The sequence below is a fragment of the Acartia tonsa genome, chromosome 1 (genome assembly GCF_053477335.1).
Source record: "Acartia tonsa isolate MP-2025a chromosome 1, ASM5347733v1, whole genome shotgun sequence".
NCBI classification, from domain to species: domain Eukaryota; kingdom Metazoa; phylum Arthropoda; class Copepoda; order Calanoida; family Acartiidae; genus Acartia; species Acartia tonsa.
In genome coordinates, this window is record NC_137260.1 from 60,070,441 (window position 1) to 60,091,975 (window position 21,535).

The window sequence follows — 21,535 nt, forward strand, 5'->3', positions numbered from 1 at the left end:
GCGGATATAGAATGTACAATTATGAGATTAAAACCAGTTTTTTTAGCCTCGAGGTGCCGAAGGCACCGGCTAAAAAAACTAGTTTTAATATTCTGATTGTACATTTTTATATTGAATATTCGTAGAAAGCTGGATATAATACGATGCTAGACATAGTTTTTTCGTATGGATGAGAACCGGTTCCTATCCACCGGATTCGAATGAATACGAGAAATGTATTTAACAATATCTAGTAGTATAAACAAAAATTTCGTGTGAACCTATTCTGTAATTACTTTAATACATAATACGACCATACTTACAATATGTAAGAATTAATTTTAGAGATTCTTTGCTTATATCATATCGTATAATCGTCATAGTAATAGTTATTTCCAAAAATTAAATGAATTTGATCATTATATCAACTTTTTTTTATCGAAATAGGTAAAAAAATTCAGGTGTTTAACATAAGTTTTTTTTTATTTTTATTTTTGCCGCATGTATACTGTATAAAAATTGTTTTATTATTACTAGATCTAATAAAGTGAAACTTGTAGCGGGCTAAAATTTCGATCAACCCATCCATCCACTCCGCCCCATCCCCACCCTTCCTACTGGATGAACGAACTTACCAATAAATGACCAGGAAAATAGCAACCTAAATTCACGATAATTTTCCTCTTTCATAATAATATATTCTATATACATTTGAACAGTCGGACAAATTGATCTAAATAATAGCTAAAACAACTTAAAATAGTGTACACTGAATAAACAAAAACATGTTAAATAAAGAGGTTATCCTTTATATGCGCATCATGCATTATTACGTATCTTTCTATTGAATAAATACAATTTCTTCTATTATCCTAAATATAAGTATCAAGATGTCTAAGTGTATGTTTGTTGTGAAAGCTCACGATAACCGCTGTTCTTCTTTACAGTAAAGCTTCTTATAAGTCCAAAGAAGTTTTAAAACTAGTTTTGGGGAGATAAACTTAACCCTCCCAAGAGAAATCACCTACTTATTAATTGCATCGTATTATAGACAGCTTTCCTCGGATATTAAAATAAAAAATCTAAGATTAAAGCAAGTTTTTACAACAAAAAAAAATATATCTATAAATGAAATGAAGCCGTTAATACCAAGACAAAGTTCCCTGGCAAATATTGATTTGTTTGTAATTTTTGCTACAAACTTTTTTCAATTTGGATAGAACCGTTCTTGTTATTTAATTTTATTGGGATTTCAGATTAGCAAAAGTAAAGCTGTTCTTCAATTAAAATTTGTCCGTCCGTAGTAATTCTGTTACTTATAATCTCTTTTAGTTGAGTGTGGCATATAGAATTCTTTCCTATACTATAATTTCTGTAACGATATGGTATAGTTTTTCAAAGGCAATTAAAAAGAAAAGCCAGTAATTTCATATTAAAAATATTTTTGTTGTATTAGTATATTGTTTTGATATTTAAATGGCCATTCAAAAGAGGACAATGTACAATGATATTTTTTTGTTTCTTTTTCAGTAGATATATCTTCACTTTTATGGATGGTGTCATCCTTGCTTTACTGTACCTTAAATGAATTTCCTAGAATTAAGAAGATAAGCTAAAAATAATCATGTTTATTTCTAAAGTTCATTGTGTGTTTGGTAATAACATTATTATTTAGATCAAGTCGGAATTACGAGGGCTGATTTTTGGTGAAACGGAAAGTGTCATGTATGACGTCATAAAAATACGCCTAAATCCCTCTTTCCTTTCCCACTCTTTTCATCATTTCTTTTTAGATGTATTTTTATGACTTCACACATGACACTTTCCGTATTTCCTTGAAATTTTAGATGGCTTCCAGCGCGCGCGGCCGAACGGCTGGCCGTATATGTTTACAATTTACATACACATTATAAGAATTATTAGAACTAATTTAGAAAAGTAAGACCAAAGTATATACCAGGACAGAAAAGCCACAACAATTATTATTTGCGCGTTTCTTTTGCCGTGCGATAACTGGTTATGCAATTCTTTTCATTCCTGTTGATCCAGCTCTAAAGTTGTACGACTAGCCGTTTAATCGATTGAAGCATTTAAAGTTACACAAAAGTTTCTTCGTATTTGAGACTTGATCCCGTCATATTAAGCAAATATTTAACAATTATAAACTATATAATTAAACAAAATAGAAAATCATTTAACAAATATTAACAAAAGCTAAAAAATCTAAAAATTTTGGAGGATTTTTTCTGCTTAAAACGAGCATAGCAGGTATATAAAGCTGCAACATATTTGTGTAAAAAGATTGTTAAATGTTTAATAGTGAGAAGATATCTTTTATGATAAAAAGAAAAAGTATTGTTACAGAAGCAAAAGAAAGGCCAAAATAATTTTTGTATGTATGTTTAATAAATTACAAAATATTACATTTTCTTTTAATAGTTTAGTTTAATCATATTATTCTGGAAAACCTTAAAATTCGTCAACAAACAAAACAGTTAACAGGCAATCTACAATGTGATTCAATTACTTGGACGAACAGACAGTACTAGGTTCTAATTATAGAATAGCTTTGCTACTTCAAGATATAATATTCGAGTAGACTGTTTTCAGAAGAACTAATGTAGCCACTAAATTAATATTGAAGAAAATATTTTTCTTATTTTTCCAAAGAAATACCTAAAGCTATTACATAATTATACAGCTAGAAAACAGTTTTATTTTTTTCTCACTTTAGATATGAAAAAATAGAAAAAATAAGGTTATTTTTTAAGTTCAAAAGTTGAAAAAAAAATAACATATTTTGAAACAGTGCCAAAAGTTTAGCAAATTAAATCAATTTAAACTATATCATATTTTACATAATTTCTTCCTTGTCTATTTCAAAAATTCATTAAAACCCTTTATGGCAAACATAATATAAATTCAATCGATTAAAATTTCTTATCCTTGCATAATATGCTATTAGGCAATAAATACGTAAGTGAATTCAAGAAAAATAAGCTGTATAATTTTACATTTATAAAAACTAAAAAGGATAACAAGAACAATTTTATCAAGAATTTGCGCAGCAATGACAAGTATTTAATATTTAGGATATAAATAGAATAGTTAACTATAGTAAAGTACAAAAAGAATGTAATTTAAGATTGCTAATAAAATATACCCCGAAAAAGCTGTTGGCAAACTATTGATATGCAATTTAAATGATTTATGTCGACATTATAGCTTTCTTAAAAGTAGTAGTGGCTGACATAATACTGACATGCTATTTCTTATTATGTTGTTGACAATATGATTATAATGGTCATGGTTGACATAGTATTGGCATATCGACAGTCTAACTACAAACTAAAGTTGACATAATAATGACACCACTATTTTAACAGGGTAAGGAGAAAAATATTAAGATGAGTTCTGTATTACCTTACTTTGTGTGAGTGACGGTCGAATGTATATGTACCGAAATTTCTCAGATATAGAGTAGCTATGCTACTAACAAGTTAGTCCTTGTAAGGATTCCATGAAAGAATTATGCTTATGAATAGGAGGCCGAGTAAGATCTCATAAATTTCCAGGGTCCCCACCATAATAGTCAGCATGGATTTTATACTCTTCTTTTTTCCACCACCATCAACTTCTAAAAATATAATATAATTAAAACAGAAATCCAGGAGACCGATGGTGTACACATGTTTAAATAGTACAAAGTTAAAACTATTAAATACTGCTTCTAATAGTGTAATTAATATTTTATATAAAACTGTTAATATGTATATTAATGTAAGTGAAACTTTTTATAAAAAATAGCGGCTACGCCCCCTAGAAGCCTCTAGAGGCTCTTAAGGTAGGAGGGGGAAAAGTCGACCTCATCCCATTTTAATTTTGTGTTTCAATTGAGAAAATTTTTTTTTTGGAGGGGCGTGGGGTAAAGACACCCTCCCTAAAAATAGTTTAAAACCTTCCCAGGCCCTATAAGAAGCTTTACTGTAAAAGAGAACAATATCGGTTCAGCGGTTAGCGAGATCCTTCGGGACAGACAAAAAACGCTTACTACTTTATATAATAGGACTTGCGGATTCGCCCCTAGCCTCTAGGGGCTTTGCCCCAAGAGATATAATTACATATTTTTTACCTGGAGATGCCCCCAATCCATCACTATTTTAAATAATAAAAAAATTGGTGGGGGGGGGGGGAGTTTTTGTTTTGGGGGGGATTGGGGGTGTCCCACCCCCCAAGAAAATAGCCTAAAACCACCACAGGAACAGTAGGTATATTCCCTGAAGAGTAGAATCCGATCAGATGGACAGACATCATTCTACCATGTATTATTGATAATAGGATAGGATATTTTTAAATCTTGAATTAAACCCCTATTTCAAACAATACATACTGTACAGTACACAATTATCCTTTTTTATTCTGTAACCGTATGTCGGTGTGTCTGTCTTAACAGAAGGATCTCGCTAACCGCAGAACTAATATCGTTCTCCTTTATAATGTAGCTTCTCATAGGTAGAGTACCACCACCCTCCCAAAAGAAAACTCACTTCAAGAGCCCCTAGAGGCATATTAAGCATATTGAGGAGTACAAGAATATATAAAATATATAAATATATAATATAAAACGGACTCAGCTATTTTTCCTGATCACTCTCTTTTAATTTTTTGTAAGATATTAATTCAAATACCCTTTTCAGTTGGCTTTTCCATTTGCACAACTGGTTCTTGTTTTGCTGGTTGTTGAAATGCCGGGACATCTACTGGTAACTTTTCTTCAACCGGTATTTTGCCAGATCTCAGCTGTGATACCTGTACAAAAATGGATTAACAGTATAGGTTTCGAGATAGATAGATGGATAATTACATATATAGATAGATAGATATGCATATAAAAATATGTTGATGGGCAGATAGACAGATATATAGTTAAATGGATAGAAATATGATTGCATAGTTAGATAGGTAAGTAGTTAGATGGATAGGTAGATAGACATATGAAAATAGAAATCTGAATAGATAGATATAAAAAAGTTTAAATATATGTGTGCAGTGTAATAAAACATGAAAATGTCATATAAAAATTTTATGAGATCCTTATACAGAGAGATGTATCGATCCAATACAATTTTCTCTCTTAGTACAGATTTTAATTTTAAAATAAAGTGTAAAACAGGTAATGAAACATGATCTTAATTTAATTCTTTAAATGAGAATTTAATGGATCAGTTAGATAAGAGACTATGATAGAGAGAAAGCAAGATTAGTTAATTATCGCATGGTATTACAGTCAGCTTTCCGCGGATATCAACATTGAAAATTGGCTGCAATACGATACAATGCATATTTTTAGTATGCCTGAGAACCTGTTCTAATCTAGCGGATATTAATCGGTTTCTAAGCCATACTGGAAAGATATTTACGTTGATAATAATAAAGATATACAAATAAATTGTTTATTGATAGTTTCACATCAGTTTTTCGTGCAAAGGGTTTTAATATTAAAATTAAAAATTTTAACTTGACACCCCCTTGGCTGTTTTTAGGGCGGTTAATCAAGGGGGTGAAGGCCCTTTTTAAGGTGAGTGTAGACTTATGTAAGGGTGCACACCTAGGTGGTTGTATTCACCCCCTTAATTTTGCATTAGGTTGTTATAATTAGAGTAAAACACCAGAGGGGAAGGGGTTAAATGTCCCCTTTCCGAGGATCATGTGCAGACTTTTGTATTTTGTCTTTGAAAATCAACCAATAACGTCGGGAATATTAACATAGCCAAGTCGCTAGAAAAGAGCAGTATTTGCTGGCAGACAAAAAAGAAGGATCCACGTAGTTGTCTGGTTATACATCTATACTATAAATTTATTGTTTGATACACCTCTTCTACACGCCTCTGATTTACATACATATAATTAGATAGATACTAACCTCTCTGAGAAGTTTAATTCGCTCAGCTTCTAGTTGATCTAGTTTCAGATTCTCCAGAATATATAGATAGATAGATACTAACCTCTCTGAGAAGTTTAATTCTCTCAGCTTCTAGTTGATCTAGTTTCTGATTCGACAGAATAGATATATAGATACTAACCTCTCTGAAAAGTTTAATTCTCTCAGCTTCTAGTTAATCTAGTTTCTTATTTGCCAGAATAGATAGATAGATACTAACCTCTCTGAGAAGTTTAATTCTCTCAGCTTCTAGTTCATCTAGCTTCTGATTCGCCAGCTCTAGTTCCTCTAGTGCTGAATCTCTGTTCTCACTAGAACAAGAACAATTATGTCCACTAGTAGCGCAGCAATGATAGTTAACAATTTCTTGAATGAAAAAGAACAGTTTTTTTTAATAAAATTCCCAAAATGCTAATTTACTGACATTCCATGATTATATAGTAGCAGTGCTAACAAAAAATACGTAGGCGGCCTTTTTATCCTGAAAATGTATTAATAAAAAGTTTTATAATTTTCCTTTCACAAATATCGAAAATGGATAAAATCTTCTTAAATAATTTTAATCTAGAATTTTATTGAAATATCTTGAGGTCATGGAAAAGTTTTTTTTATATTTTTGCACAAATTTGTTTTAAACTCCGTTATTTGTTGCAATCTTTAAACTTTTGAAGAAAATACTAATTGGACAGAAACTAAAACAACACAGTTTTTAAGGCAGATTTATAAATAAAATAAATTTTACGGCAGCCACTTTATGTTATACAATAAAGCCCCTAGAGGCCTTTTTATGTTCTTAAGGGAGGGGGAAGGGGAATTGACCCTCAACTTTCAATTTCAGGTTTTGAAAGAAAAGTTGGATCTACTGCAGTTCACGGTAAAATATTGCTGGGAACGAATATTGCCAAAAATCTATGAATTTTAAAGGCTGCTAGCTGCCAAAGGGCTAAAAGTACAGATCATACCCGCACACCATTTTAAGCGGTATAACAAGGCCTACAAATAATCTGGAATAACCAAGATCCAATGATGCACAGGGAAAGCTTCACTGAAGAAAAAATGCGTAAAATAGGCCTTTTTCGCGCATTTCTCTGCACTGCTAGATAATTATGCATTATTGATTTATGGCTATTCCAGATTATTTGTAGGCCTTCTTATGCCGCTTAAAACAGTGGTCGGGCATGATCTGTACGTTCAGCCGTTTGGCAGACAAACAGATACACGTCCTGTTACTTTTGTGTAAGAATTTTGATCCTTAGATACTTAGCTAAATCTAAATATATGCCTAGTTTTATTCAAAGTATTAAAATGCAAAATATCTCATTCTGAAAATAAAATTTAACACATGAAAATAGTGCACTCTAATAGTTATTTATTGCATAATAAACTGCTTTCCGCGGATATAAAAATGTAGAAGATTAAAAGATTAAAACTAGTTTTTGGAGAAAACTGGATATAATATGATATGATACATGATTTTTCAGTATGGCTTAGAACCGGTTCTAATCCAGCGGATATTAATCGGTTTTGAAACCATACTAAAAAATTTTTTGTACCTGGCATAGTCCAGCTCTCTTTGTATCTGTTCCAGCCTGCCCATTTCATCTCCAAGTCCGCGCATTTTTTTCATCTCGTTGTACATCACTTGCAGCTTCTCAAATTCTCTATAGAAGTTATTTGTCATATAGATAAATTTAAAAAGATGCTAGAAATGCATTTATGCAGAGTATAGCCTAGTTCACTTAAGAAGCTTTTGGTTGACTGATTTTATAAAGGCATTTATTAGTTGTACGTTATACAGAATAAATCGGTCGACCTCTAAAAGTTGTTTGTGAATTGTGCATATGACTATGGAAATGCCCTTATCCATTTACAGGCGTAACGTGTTTTAAGACCTCAAGACAAAGGTAGTAAATCAAAAGGATTGGTTTAATGTAACCGTCATGATTTTCATTGTCTTGTTTACCAATTTCTTATTTATGATGCTCAAAAATTTTCGACTTATAAAACAACATAATTTTTCATTGTCCCCTAAAATTGTCCAATACCTTATAAATTAAATTCAATTAAAATTGATTTTTACCTGGATAGAGTAGTGTTATCTTCTCTGGTAACTTCAAGCTCATCAATAACCAAGTTCAGTTTACCCCTCAGAGTCAAAATTTCAGCCTAAATCACATATTTAACTGTCGAATCAATCAATCTATAATAAAAAGATAAATACTCCCCCCTGCCCTAAAAATAATTGGAGGTGATACAATTTTTTAATATCCCCAAAACCCTCAAAAATGAATGTGAAATTTAAAGTCATTTGTTTTTACTAATCAGGTGAATTTATCACAATTAGTATTCGTGGGTTTTTACGCTATACCCCACTTTAAAATCTTATGAGTGGTTAAAATATTACGCGCCATAATCAACCCTCCCCTGGCCAAGTTAAAATACTCTTTTATTGTTACCACCCCCCCCCCCCCTCCCACCACGCAAACACACAAAAAAGAGACTTTCTTGTGCTATTCTTATTTACGATTATTATATGAATTGATTACAAAAATATTATTAAAAGCGAAGCTTTTCTATAATTAGGGTCGGTCCGTCCGTCCGTACGTCCGTCACAAACGGATAGCTTTTTTAGTTCATTTAGGCATGTTAGAATTGTCCTATCGATTTCAAACTTTGCATGGTGATACCTTTAGTAGTTAGGTACAATTTAAAAAGCGTAGCAACTCTATAATCATTACAAGAATGTCCGTACGTCCATTTTAAACATGTTGATTTTTTACTTTTTTTAACAACTATTTTTTTGTGATCTAATCATCCGATTGATCTGATTTTTCGTATGTTTATTCCTGGGACAACAAAGTATAATGTTTCAAGCGAAGCAACTCTATAATCAAGTCCTAAAAATGTAAGTATGTCCATAAACATTATATTGTATCAAGCAGTTTTTTTAACAAATTTACACTTACAATTTTGCTTCAACTGTTATACATTCATATTCTGATTATTCAGTTTTGACACTATATAAGTGTTAATGTCTGTTTGCTTTTATGGATGTTGTCATCCTTGTTTTAAACTATAATGAATTGAATACATCCCCCCTACCAGCATCAATTGATTAGGATATAAATTTGAATAAAGAATAAACAACCGGGTCCTGGCATATTCAGGTAAGGAATAGGAAATATGTATAAGCTCTAGTTAGAAATACCTCTATCATTTTACTATTTTACTGTTCATCTTTTAGTATAAGGTGACGTTATACTTATTTTATTTCATTTAGAACGAATTGCTTCGCCCCTAGCCCCTAGTGGGGGAGATGAGTAAAATATCATAAAACCACTTATAATTAAGATTTCCTGTAAAGTATTACTAATGCTGATAGGCATTTTCCGAGATTTTAAGACTTTATACTTGGGAAAGAAAATATTTATGCTCCATAGTGCACTCAGAAAAATATACATATTCCTAAGTAAGTTATGGAGTATCTGCGAATGCATGGTTTAAATTTCCAAATTTTTACATTTTCTCCAGGGAGACAGGAGATAGTGCAAGCAAGATTAATCAATCCACAACCTTTCCTTCTCCCATAAATTTACCATCTACCAAAGGCAGAACTTCGTACAGGGAAATATAGTTTTTCATCCATAGCTATGTCCCCTCCTCCCTGATTTCCTCTTTCTGATGGTGTGAGAGTTTTACTTCAATTTTTTATTGCAAAGGAAAAAATTGCACTTTGTTTTGTTGCCGTTGTAGAAAAACGAGAACAATGGCGTCCATAGCTATAAAAATACTCTTTTTGAGCAAATGTAGGATGGATGTCTTCTGTACCATAAGATTATACAAATCGCTGGACCAATTATGTTATGGACAAAGACCAAATTGTGTCAAAAATGATCCATTTGACGTCATAAAAATGAGGGAAATGAGAGGAGAAGTGGGAAAGAAAACCCCTAAAAAAGAGACGGATAATCTCTCCTTTTTATGACGTCACATGGATCATTTTTGACACAATTTGGTCTTTGTCTATGTTATGGGAATCTTTTAGGTATGTCCCAGACAGTTTCTTTTTACTTAGTTTTTGGGAAGGGAGGCTATCCATCCATCCAAGGAGAAATTGACCCCAATAAAAAAAATACTCCCAACCAACAACCAAAATATTAAACTTTCACAAACGTTTGGAGAAGGGAAGGATATCAACGACTTCAGCTGAAAAGTTTTTAGGGCAAAAAATGTTGTGTGTTGTAAATAAGTGAACTGGGCTGTTTTAGAGATACTATGAAACAAAATAGTTGTGTGATTACCTCCAAGCTATCCACGTTTCCGGTCTTAGACTGAATATGATCCCTGTCTTCGCTTACATACTGAATCTATAGCAAGAAAAACATTTAAAAAATATTGTATTTTATTGGAGTGAATTTGCTCCAAAAGTCACTAGTGATGGTATGTAAATAGGTCTGTTAGACTTACTTAACACCCTATTGATTAGTAAGCTTTTTTTGTATGTATATAGCACAGAATCTCGCTAACAACTGAACCGATATGGTTCTCCTTTACAGTAAAGCTTCTTATATGTCCTATGATGGTTTTAGGCAATTTTCTGCCCTAAATGCAAGTGGCGTAACCGCTAGTTAAAGTAAGTAAAGTATTAAAAATCTACTGTAGATGCTTTAGACAGTTCTTCTAGAGACTGCATAGATACTTTTGAATATGCAGTCGGATATACGAATATAGACGTCCTATGTTGAGGGGGGGGGGGGTAATGGGTTGTTTACTTTGAAACCCCCTCAATTTAAAAATAAAATATTATTAGTTACCCCCCTCCCAAACTAATTTTCTCTACTCAAAAAAGCTTGGACGTCATTGTATACGGACGTACGAATATCCTTTAATTATGCAGAAGCTATTCTGATATAAAACTGCCACTTAATTCACTCTATCTAAATACTGTTATTTGATATTTGTACAGTGTTCGCTTTAAATTAAGCAAGCAAAAAAGGTAAAATTGTATTAAAATTCCGTTACCTCTCCGTTCAGCCGAGATATTTCTAAACATGAATAAACCATCACAATTTTAATCAACTACTTAAAAACAGGGAGGGAGGGGACATTAGGCTTTACACTAGTTCCCAAAGTTTTATAATAACATTTTCTCATTAGTTCAATTAACAACTTTGGGGACTATTTTTTAATTTTGATTGGTTGGTTACGTAGGCTGAGTGTTTTAGAGGCTAGAGGCGAAGCCGCTAGTGGCAAAAATAAGATAGATAGTTGGAGAGTGAGAGAAAAAAAAGAGAATATTTTAAAGTAGACGTGCAAAAAAATTGCACTTTGCATAAAAGGGAGTTTGGTTACCAGTACGTATTCAGTGATTGGGATATACATAAGTTATTTTTAGTAATGAATCCAACTCATTTCCGTTATAATAAAACCGGTTATGTTATGTTCTGTTTTGTTTATTCTTTATTAGTACACCAAAGGCTGTGTCCAACTAGGGCCAAAAAATGGCCTAAAACCATTTTTATATTTAGATTATAAAACACAACCTAAAAACATCCCAGAACCTTTATGAAGCTTTCCTAAAATGTAGAACTCAATCAGATCAGTAACTACCGAAATGCTAAAGACAAAAACCTTACTACTTTATTTCAGAGGAAATCGACAGGACAGACCATGGTTTTGGAGATGCTTGGAATCTAACTTATGATGGTTTATTTCCTATGTCTTTTTGTTGTACAATTTCCACTTGTTCTCTGACAGATTCTTTCAGCTGGAGGATTTCGGTCAGCTTCGTCTTTACTTCGGCCTAAAAAAATGATTAATATAATTTTACCAATAAATTCATTTTATTTAATTTATGAAGAGTTTGGCACCCGCAAAAAGCTACAATTTTAAGTAAGCACCTCTTATAAAAAAATATCATTTGGCATTTTAATTTTCCAAGGACATATGAGAAGCTACATTTTAAAGGAGAACCATTTCCAGTGGTTAGCGCATTTAGCACTTTTTATCAAAAGATTTTCCAATGGTTTTGTGCTGTTTCTGTGGGAATGTACTAGTATTTACAAGTAATGTCTCTTCGTGACGTCACAAAGGCAATAAATGATTATTTAATAGACATTTAATAAATCGATTTGCGCTGTTTAACAGCGTAACATATTTTTATCAAATGCCGCTTCTTTAAATATATTAAGTACAAAAAAGTTAAGAATATTTATTGGCGCGTACATAGGAATTTACACATTTACCAAGGGGGGGGGGGGAGGGGTGAATGTTTTGAAACCCCATTGAAAAGTAAAATTGAAAAGGTTTTTGAGATTCTAAGGGTGGTATAGACGGATCATTGAGGGGGAGGCGGTAATATTTAAAATTGGTGGTTTACACCCGCAATCGCACGCCCCTGAATTAGTAGTTGATAAGAAGGATATATATCAAATGCTTTTTTTAATGTTACCGCAGTTTTGGAGTAGATACGATGATAAAAAAGTAATAAAATATATTAGTCATCATAATTTTATTCTTCATATTTTTTATTCAAATGATTCATGTAATAATTATGCACATTGTAATAAGATATTTTTTGCGATGAAATTAACCAATTAGCTGCTATATGAGATAGGTGTCCTTGACTGTTTTTCCACGGATCATGTTATACTATATATATTAAATGATTTTCATAATTATTAGAGATCAGATCGTGAGTTTGTCTCTGCTTTGACGTATGTATTGTCCTTGCCATAAGCGTTTACTATCGCCATTTTTTCTTATTTTTTGGAATAATGCAACTACAACTTATAAAATTTAAAATCAAATTAAAATGAAAGTAGTTTTTATGAAAGTTTTGGCAGTTTCAATACGCCGTACTTTGATTAGCAAGACTCTGTAGCCGCAACCAAGCCGCTGATTTGTTTGAAAATCTGTGCCGCTGCCAACAAGCATTGCGGTTTGTAGTCGAAAATTCAGGTGCGGCTGCTGGTAAACTGCCTTAAAATCAAATTCAGTCTAATTTTAATAGAAAAGTAATCAAAATTTAATTCTTCATAATATTTTATTAAATAAAATATGAGCTAGCTAAAAATAGAATATTTTATGATAACAAATAGGACAAAGTCTAAATAAGTATTCAATAACATTTTATGAAAGAATGCTTACATGTTTAATTTTATAAAGTCACGTACATTTTACAAAGTACTTTTCTTGTCGTTTGTCTAAGCATGATAAAGCTTTTTATGATGGTCCTAGGGCAAACGCAGGAGTCCCAAACGTCGGAGTGAAGAAACGTCGGAGTGGACACCTAACCTAACAGCTGTTTTAGACAAACTTTTTTTTACGTTTTTTAAATGCCTTGTACATTCAAGCATTATCCTAACCTGTATAGAAATACTTAATTAAATTAATATTTTAACTTTCCAGAGCGTTTGTCCACTCCGACGTTAGGGACTCCTGCGTTTGTCCTGGAACTTTTATAATAAAAAATGACGTCATACTTTCCTATCATTAGTTACTTAAATGTATACTGGCCTACCATTAGTAATTTGGTTTGTTTATTGGCCTATCATTGGTCATATGTATGACGTCATCTTTATAAAGAGCTTCAAGCATGTATTCTTAGATATCCTTTTTCCTTTCACTTAATTTAAGAAAAGGAATTTTTCCATTATTGAAAAACTAAAATAAACATTTCTAAACCAAATTTAATATCCATTATTTCAAATTATATACTGTTTTAGCGAAGTTTCTCTATAACTAGGGAAATTTTCATATATCTGTCACGATTTTGGTATAAAATTTCAATTTTATAATACATATTTAATGTATTCATTAATTTATGGGTTTTTTTTCAAAAGGACTAAACTGTTCACTGTGGTGCACATTGGTTATTGCTGCGCCACAATTAAAAATTATTATCCTTGTTTTAAAAAGTCCATCATATTAGTTAATTATTGTTATTTACCAATGTTAAAATCTTAGGTGGATTACTTATATTAAGCATTAACGAGCGCTTAATCAAAATGCCTCCTTTAATAATTAAATAAGTAGCCATAAATAAACTTTAATAAGTATGACGCTGAAATTTTTTTGCGCGGCATGATAGCTGTAATTTGCGCACAAATAGTTGACCACAATCACTTTTACTTTAGAAAAGAGTTGAATCACACACTAACAACGTGCTAAGTTTTTTTTCAACACATGTTTTAAGTACTTAAACAACAAGTTTAATAAATAAAATTATTGCAATACATGCATATGTCAATATAGTAGAATATATTTATACCAGCAGCTAAGCCATTAAAACTCACTATATGACACTTGAGTTTAAAGAAGAGAAAAATGAAAGGAAGCATTTTTTACTATCGACGATTTCTCTTAGGAGGATGGTTGTACCCTTGCCCCAAATAGTTATAAATATTCCCTGGGCCTTTCATTAGCTTCAGTGTTAAGAACGCCTGTATCGGTCCAACGGTTACCGAGATCTTAAGCTACAGAAGACATATAGATTCTAACACATCAAATTACTTTAGTTTAAGAATAAGCTGTTTTTTAGACAAATTAGTTAAGTTTGTTGCTTTTACGCGATCAGTACAAATATAGAAAAGCATTCATACCCTACAATTTTAGATTACTTTCTGTTTATCTCAATCAAACTTTAATACATCAACTTTTGCCCTTTAAAAAAGCAATTAATCATAGCGCAAAATTTGGCAGATTTTCCTTTACTTGTTGTTGTCATCTTGTGACGCAAAAATGAATCTAGGTTTTTATAATACATATATTACATAAAAGTGCGTATAACACATATTTTTTAACACTTTTACATTATTGATTCTATTCACATGATGTAATTCATAAAAAAAATGTTCTATTTATTCGTTTTTACTAGTTTTTCACTTTGTCCGTCCGTCCGTCAGTTCATCAGTCAATCAGTAACGCTGTGTGGGAAACGTGATTTTCTCGGTCCCTATTCAAGATAGACAGCTGAAATTTTTAGTGAAGATACTTATGACATATGCCCATCTAATCTATACATTGTTTTGTACATCTGTTTGTTACTTGGGGGGCTAGATGGATTTCTAGATTTTCAATTTTTTCCCCCTCAATTCCTATTCAAGATAGAAGGCTGAAACTTTCAGAGATTAATTAATTTAAAATTCGAAATTTTCCCTAAGTTTTATTAAGATTTGTTTATTAATCAGGGTGCTAAATCGATTCCTAGATTTTTAGGTTTTTGTGGGTTACTCTGTTCCTATTATTCAGGATTGACGGCTGAAATTATCAGGGATTGAATATGCTTATATACTACTTATTTCTATCAAGTTTCATTAAGATTTGTCAATCAATTGCGGTGCTAGATCGATTCCTAGATTTTTAAGTTTTCGTGATTCAAAGGTTGCGTAATTTTAAAGGCTTCGTGACTTCCCTATTTTATCAAGTTTAATGGTTATTGTATGCCACTGCTATATAGTAAATTTTTCCCCAATATACATTCATCATTTTTGAGCTTCGCTACTTATGGATGTTTTCATCCTTGTTTTTGTATGATTTTATTAACATTTGTACAACAATTATTGTTGACTAACCTTGAAAGTCAGGGATCTAAAGGGATAAGACAATGGCCGATAATTGATGTACATATCCAATGTTAATACACAAAATAACCTCTTCTGTAGATTACAATTAGTGGTTGAAACGTTAGGACACTAAACTCAATAAACAAACCAATCAAAATTATTTAATAGTTCCCAAAGTTGTTAGGCCAACGAATAATAAAACGTTATTGTAAAACTTTGAGGACAAGTGTGAAATCAGGCCATTGTCCCATCTCTCTCTTCTTGAAAGTACAGTGTGTTCCTATTTAAAATTAAAGTAAAAGAATATAGGGAACTGGGGTTAAAGAATTGTATGCTCTAGGGTGGGTACCCTGTGTCGACTTTAAATTGTGTCTTTAGGTATCATTAAATAGCGTTGATAATATTATCACAGCAAAGTTGCTGCAAAATAGTAGAAATAAATTTGCTAGTTGACGAAAAAGGTACCTGCCAATGGAACTAGGTAGTTGTCTGGGTTATACATCTATACTTATACATTTTATAATCAAAGAAGCAAGAAATTTAGCCGTTTATGAGATATCAATAAGTTAGTACCTGGGCAGAGTGCCATTGAATTTTCAAGTCTTCCACTTCTGCTTTCAGTTTGTCATCCTTTAAAATTTAATAATAGTTATTTTCCTCATCGTATTACAGACAGTTGAAATTTAAGAAATTGATTCCTGTTATGTTGGCCCCGGTGCATGGGAGCGAAGGTTCCGGTAGAAAAAATTGCTATTAGTTTTATGATTTTTATTTTATTGTTCACCCCAAATTGTCTCTAATACGTCATTTTTTAGTAAAGCTCAGAATTGCTTTTTTGTAGTGCTCTTAATAATAACGTATTACTGGCCTGCTATTGGTAATTTAGTGTGTGTATTGGCCTATAATTGGTCATTTTTTTAAGGCATCATTTTTTATAGGTACTATAAACAGCTTTATGTCTTAAAACTGGTTCTAATTCATCGAAGAATAATCTGTTTTGAAGCCATACTGGATAAAAATGATTATTGATTATACCTGGCTTGGTTGAGATTCCATTTTGTGCAGTAGGTTGGTCAAATGGGTACATTCACTAGAAAAAAAACAAGGTCAATATTTATAGCAGCAAAATACCATAATATTCTAATGTGTTTTTTTTAAAGCGAAGCTTTTCTATAATTAGGGTCGGTCCGTCCGTCCGTCACGTATAGCTTTTTTCGTTAATTTAGGCATTTTATAATTGTCCTATCGATTTCAAATTTTGCATGATGATTCCTTTAGTAGTTAGGTACGATGTAGAAAGCGTAGCAACTCTATAATCATTACCAAAATGTCCTTACGTCCATTTTAAACATGTTGATTTTTTTTACTTTTTTAACAACAAATTTTTATGTGATCTAATTATCCAATTGATCTGATGTTTGATATACTGATTCCTGGGACAACAAAGTATAATGTTTTAAGCGAAGCAACTCTTTAATGAAGTCTTAAAAATGTAAGTATGTCCATAAACATTATTCTGTATAAAGCAGTTTTTCAACAAATTTACTTTTAATTTTGTTTCGACTCTTATACATTTATATTCTGATTATTCACTTCTGACACTATATAGGTGTTAATGTCTGTTTGTCCTACCGTTTCAGTGCTTCGCTTTTATGGATTTTGTCATCCTTGTTATATAGGGTATTACTCTGTGAAATATACGTTAGCTTTTTTATGAAATAAGCTTAAAATCAACTAAATCTTTTTTACAAAACTTATAAAAAAATTTCAACCAAATTAAAGCAGAAATTTGCTTTATAAGTATAAAGAATCATGGAAAGAAAACGAAGTAGCAGGTTTCGTCTTATTTTGACAGTAGCTTTTGATAGGTTATTTTAGGTTAGATAAATTTTATGAATTGCCCCGCAGGGTTAGAGAAATAGGAGAAAAGCTATTGTGAAAATAGTTTAAATTACTATTATTGTCATATGGTAAGTATTTAAAGAAAGATTAATTTATTTTCCATTGACCAATCCTGTTCTCCCTGATTGATTACTCAGCAGATATCATATTTACATTTGTTTCTTATAGATAAAAGGATAGATAGTCTTCTTGACAATAGGTAAAATCTCCATTGGTAGCTGGTAAACATTTGGGAAGAAATAAGGACTCCTACCCTCCCTTATTTTTAAACAAATAAATTGAAAATAAATGGAACAGATGTTATTTTTCTATGTCAAACCCTTGCAGATGCACCTTACCCTGTTGGGCCCATACCTACAGTGTCTTAACCCTGCGAGGATACCAAATATCTAATCTAATCTAACCTAACCTGCCCTAAAGGAATCGGCAAAAAAAGAAAACCTCCAATAGTTTATTTTGAAAATTAGGAAAGGAGGGGTTCTGTGCTTAACAAGGTACTTTTAGGGTAAACACCGAAACATTTAATTAATTTTCAATTGTCCTATCACTGTATCCCTATTACAGTTTCCGCATTAACAACACATTTTATATAGGAGTAAAAAGAAGGCTAAGGTTTCCAGTTTCAAATTAATCCTTGCAAAAATACTCGCAAAAACAGGAGAGGCTTATTATTGTAACTGTATATCATTATTATCAGAGAATAACAAGGACGTGTACTTCCATAAAATGCCAAACACAGCAAATGCAATGAAAAAAAACTATGGAATAATCTAAAAACTAAGAATTTAATTTATTTTATAATATGACTTCGAAACCGATTAATATCCGCTGGATTATATCCAGTTCATAACTATACTGAAAAATCTTGTATTTCATAAGAATAAGAAAAAGAGAAATGATATTATTAATACCGGTTTTGTTAGCAATGGCCTTCGGCCCCTCAGGGCTAACAAATTTAAAATCTTAATTGCTTTTCGCAAAAAGTTGTCTATAACACGATGAGATAAATACCTAATATATATTTTTTTATCAAAAGAAATCTAATATAAAAGATTTATTAAGAAAAAACCTAGTTTGATAAAATATCTCTTTAGATAAGAGTGCTTCAAGTCGGCTAAAAAGATACTTTTATTATTAACTAGCGGCTACGCCCCTAGAAGCTTCTAATGGCGATTTAAATGTTTAGTTTTTTTGTTGCGTTGAAGGTTGCGTAGGAGTCTCTTTCTACGATACCTCGCAATTGTACATAGGAGTCTATATACTTAAGATTAAAATTTCGATTTATTGTGATTTCTTTTGGGGGTGGTACTCTCCCCCAGAATAGTTATAAACCTTTCCGAGAAGCTACCCTGTTAAGGAGAACTCGATCGGTTCAGCGGTTAGCAAGATCCTTCGGTACAAACAAACACACAAACATCCTGTTACTTTAATATAAGGATAAAAACAATGACCTAAATATTTCTTTTCCACCTTTTTAACTGAGAAAAGTTTTGTGATTTTCAAAATACTTTTTACAGGTTTAAAGTTTAATTCTGCTAAATAAAATGCATATTTTGCAGGGTGTGTATTTAATTTCGCATATGTGCAAAAAGGAACAATAATAACCAACGACCGTGGCTCAACATGCATTGCATGCGCTCGTCGTCGTGGATGTAATAGGTTCGAATATTGGCTTATTACAGCGTTACAACAAAGGATGCTAAAAATGGTTGCTACTTCTGCTTATAAAAACCATATGATTGGGCGGAATTCCTTGGCCCAAAACAGGAGCAACTCATTACCATTCACTTTCATACAAAGGTCGATCAATCGAAGAGTTGGTTGTCTGTTGGGTGTTATTAAACCTAATACTCCGGTTGTTTGGAGGACCTGACGTTTAAGTGTCATGCACAGCAGCCCCGCTAGGAAATTGAAGAGCCCAAAGCAGATTAACAAGAATTTTTCGATTATGAAAGTAAACCAATGGGAAAGGGATAGTTTAAGATGTTGATGATTTGATAATGTAATACATTTGTGGAAGTTAAGGCACACCATGTTGCACTGATTCTCAGCATTTTGTGCATTTAAAAAAAACTTTGTTGTCAAAATCGCTTATTTTGAAAGATATAAAAAAACTCCGTGTGGAAAAGTCCGCAAACAATACTCATAATTATAAAAATTATTTTCTTTTAATACTAATTAGGTTAGGTTTTGTAAAACTGATGTCTAGAAAAGCCCCACAGGTGTACAAGTAGCTAGGACCATGAAATTTAGGTAAGAAGGAGGATGAGGGGGTGGGCAAGAATGTTTTAATTGTATTAAATGTATTTTCCCACTTTTTTAAAATTTCAGCAGAACTTTTTGAATTTTTCAAAATAATTTTTTTTCAAATCTAAATTAAATAAGATTGTATAAGGAATAGGGGGAGAATTAATCTTCCCCAAATCTTCTTTTAAATATTGTGCTAATATTGAAGATATTTACAGAAGAAAAATACATTAATTAGTTTTCCATTGTTGTATCCCTGTATTTTTATAAAGTAAAACCATGATTTCCTTTTTTAAAAAGATGATAAATGAGTTTTAATTAGAAATGTACTTTCATTATGCTATATTGTAAACAACAAAATAACAGTTTCGTTGAATCAAAGCAAATGTGTAAATGATTTAATGAATGTTTGATCTTCATTGATTTAGTTTATGATACTTCAATAAGCTTTAAAAAGATTTTAAAAGCATATGATATCATGATTTAAATGTTCCAATTTAAAAATAAATGTAGATGGTACTTTTTTCTCTGGGCCAATAAAATCATGAAATAACAAATCACCCACAAGATAGCCTAAATAATACAAATATTATTTTTAGATTATGTCATTCCAGTAATTATCGTGATTTTTAGACAAAATAAACTATTTTGTTATCCTATTTAAAAAGTAGTAAAGGTTTCCTATATGCATGATGCATCTTAAGATTTCGATAACCAATGAACTGATTGAGTTCTCTGTTTTAAAGAGGCTTCAAATAGGTCCCAGGATGGGTTTTGGCTATTTTACTTTTTAAACTTATGTCTTAGGATGGCTTTAGGCTTAATTTCTGTCCTATCCCATCAAATCCAGAGCCCTTTATGCTAGGGGCGAAGCAGCTAGTGTAGTATATATTAAGAAAAAACAAATTTCTTACTCAATCTTTTCTGTAAGCTTTTCTTGGTTGCTGGACAGCTGCACCTTGAGATACTCTGTCTCCGTGGTGAGGGAGGAGATGGAGTTGTTGAGAGTCTCCATGGTGCCCTGCACTGTGTTCAGCTTGTCCTCCACGGCGGCCTTGCCACTCCGGGCACTAGTAGTTTGAAAGTTCAAAGGTTAATAATTTTACCAAGTATGAATACATCCCAAAAAACAAGGCATATTCCCGATACGTGTCTAGAATTAAACTCCCCCACCCCCTTCTTTATTTTGATAAAAATTGTAGCTGTCTATAGTGCCCTAACAAAATGGGGATAGATGTCACTGCTTTTGGCCTACTTATTCTATAGACATTAGGAAATACCCTATACTCCCCTTCCCTTTACTATGACGTCAACAGAATAGGTAGGCCAAAAGCGGTGAATTCTATCCCCATTTTCCTAGGATACTAGACACATTTATATATTTTGTTTGATTATTATTTTAGGTCAGTTGCCACTGAGAAGCCCCGCAGTGTTAAGCAGGACTTTTTAATCTATTTATTTTTATTTTCATTCAACCAACAAAATTTGAAAAAAGGGTAAAATTAAGCAGATTATTTAATATTGGTTAAAATTAGGATATTTGATACGGAAGTAAAATATCATATTTTGTCAATTTTATATCATCATAATAATTAGTTAAATATTGTATTTTATAAGTTTTACACCGTAATTAAATAAATCCTCAAATATCAAAGTATATTACAAATATTTTATAATTATTCAAAATTTGAAACTTTCCTGATCAATTCCTTCTTCAAGTATCCAATTTCATTTCTGTAGTTTAAATCAGCATAATATTATTTTTTAACATTGATCAAAAACAAGAAAAAAATCCGTAAGTAGCGCAAGTTATCTATATTCCAAAGTAAAATGATGTCTGTCCGTCTGTCATCCGTCCGTCCGTCCGTCCGTCCGTCCGTCCGTCAGTCTGTCTGTCTGT

The 21,535-nt window shown here is 31.9% G+C and overlaps 1 protein-coding gene across 1 annotated transcript; it reads right to left on the reverse strand.

The window, feature by feature from the left end:
• Positions 1-1,592: 1,592 nt before the first annotated feature.
• Positions 1,593-21,388, reverse strand: LOC145325384 (uncharacterized). The gene is made up of 12 exons (XM_080168380.1): positions 21,334-21,388; positions 20,550-20,705; positions 16,522-16,576; positions 16,060-16,116; positions 11,636-11,723; positions 10,943-10,965; positions 10,222-10,287; positions 8,001-8,086; positions 7,474-7,581; positions 6,141-6,231; positions 4,668-4,788; positions 1,593-3,616 (listed from the first exon to the last, which is right to left on the reverse strand). The coding sequence occupies exons 2-12, from the start codon at positions 20,648-20,650 to the stop codon at positions 3,480-3,482; spliced, it is 933 nt and encodes a 310-aa protein (XP_080024506.1). The 5' UTR covers positions 20,651-20,705; positions 21,334-21,388; the 3' UTR covers positions 1,593-3,479.
• Between the last annotated feature and the right edge of the window lie 147 nt (positions 21,389-21,535).

Bases quoted from the DNA above. Each gene is read 5' to 3' on its own strand.
- LOC145325384 (XM_080168380.1), bottom strand. From the start codon at position 20,650: ATGGAGACTCTCAACAACTCCATCTCCTCCCTCACCACGGAGACAGAG. The intron at 16,577-20,549 runs GTAAGAAATTTG...TTTTTTTTCTAG, and splicing joins AAGCTTACAGAAAAGATTGA to TGAATGTACCCATTTGACCA. The intron at 6,232-7,473 runs GTACAAAAAATT...TTCTTGTTCTAG, and splicing joins AGAGAGCTGGACTATGCCAG to TGAGAACAGAGATTCAGCAC.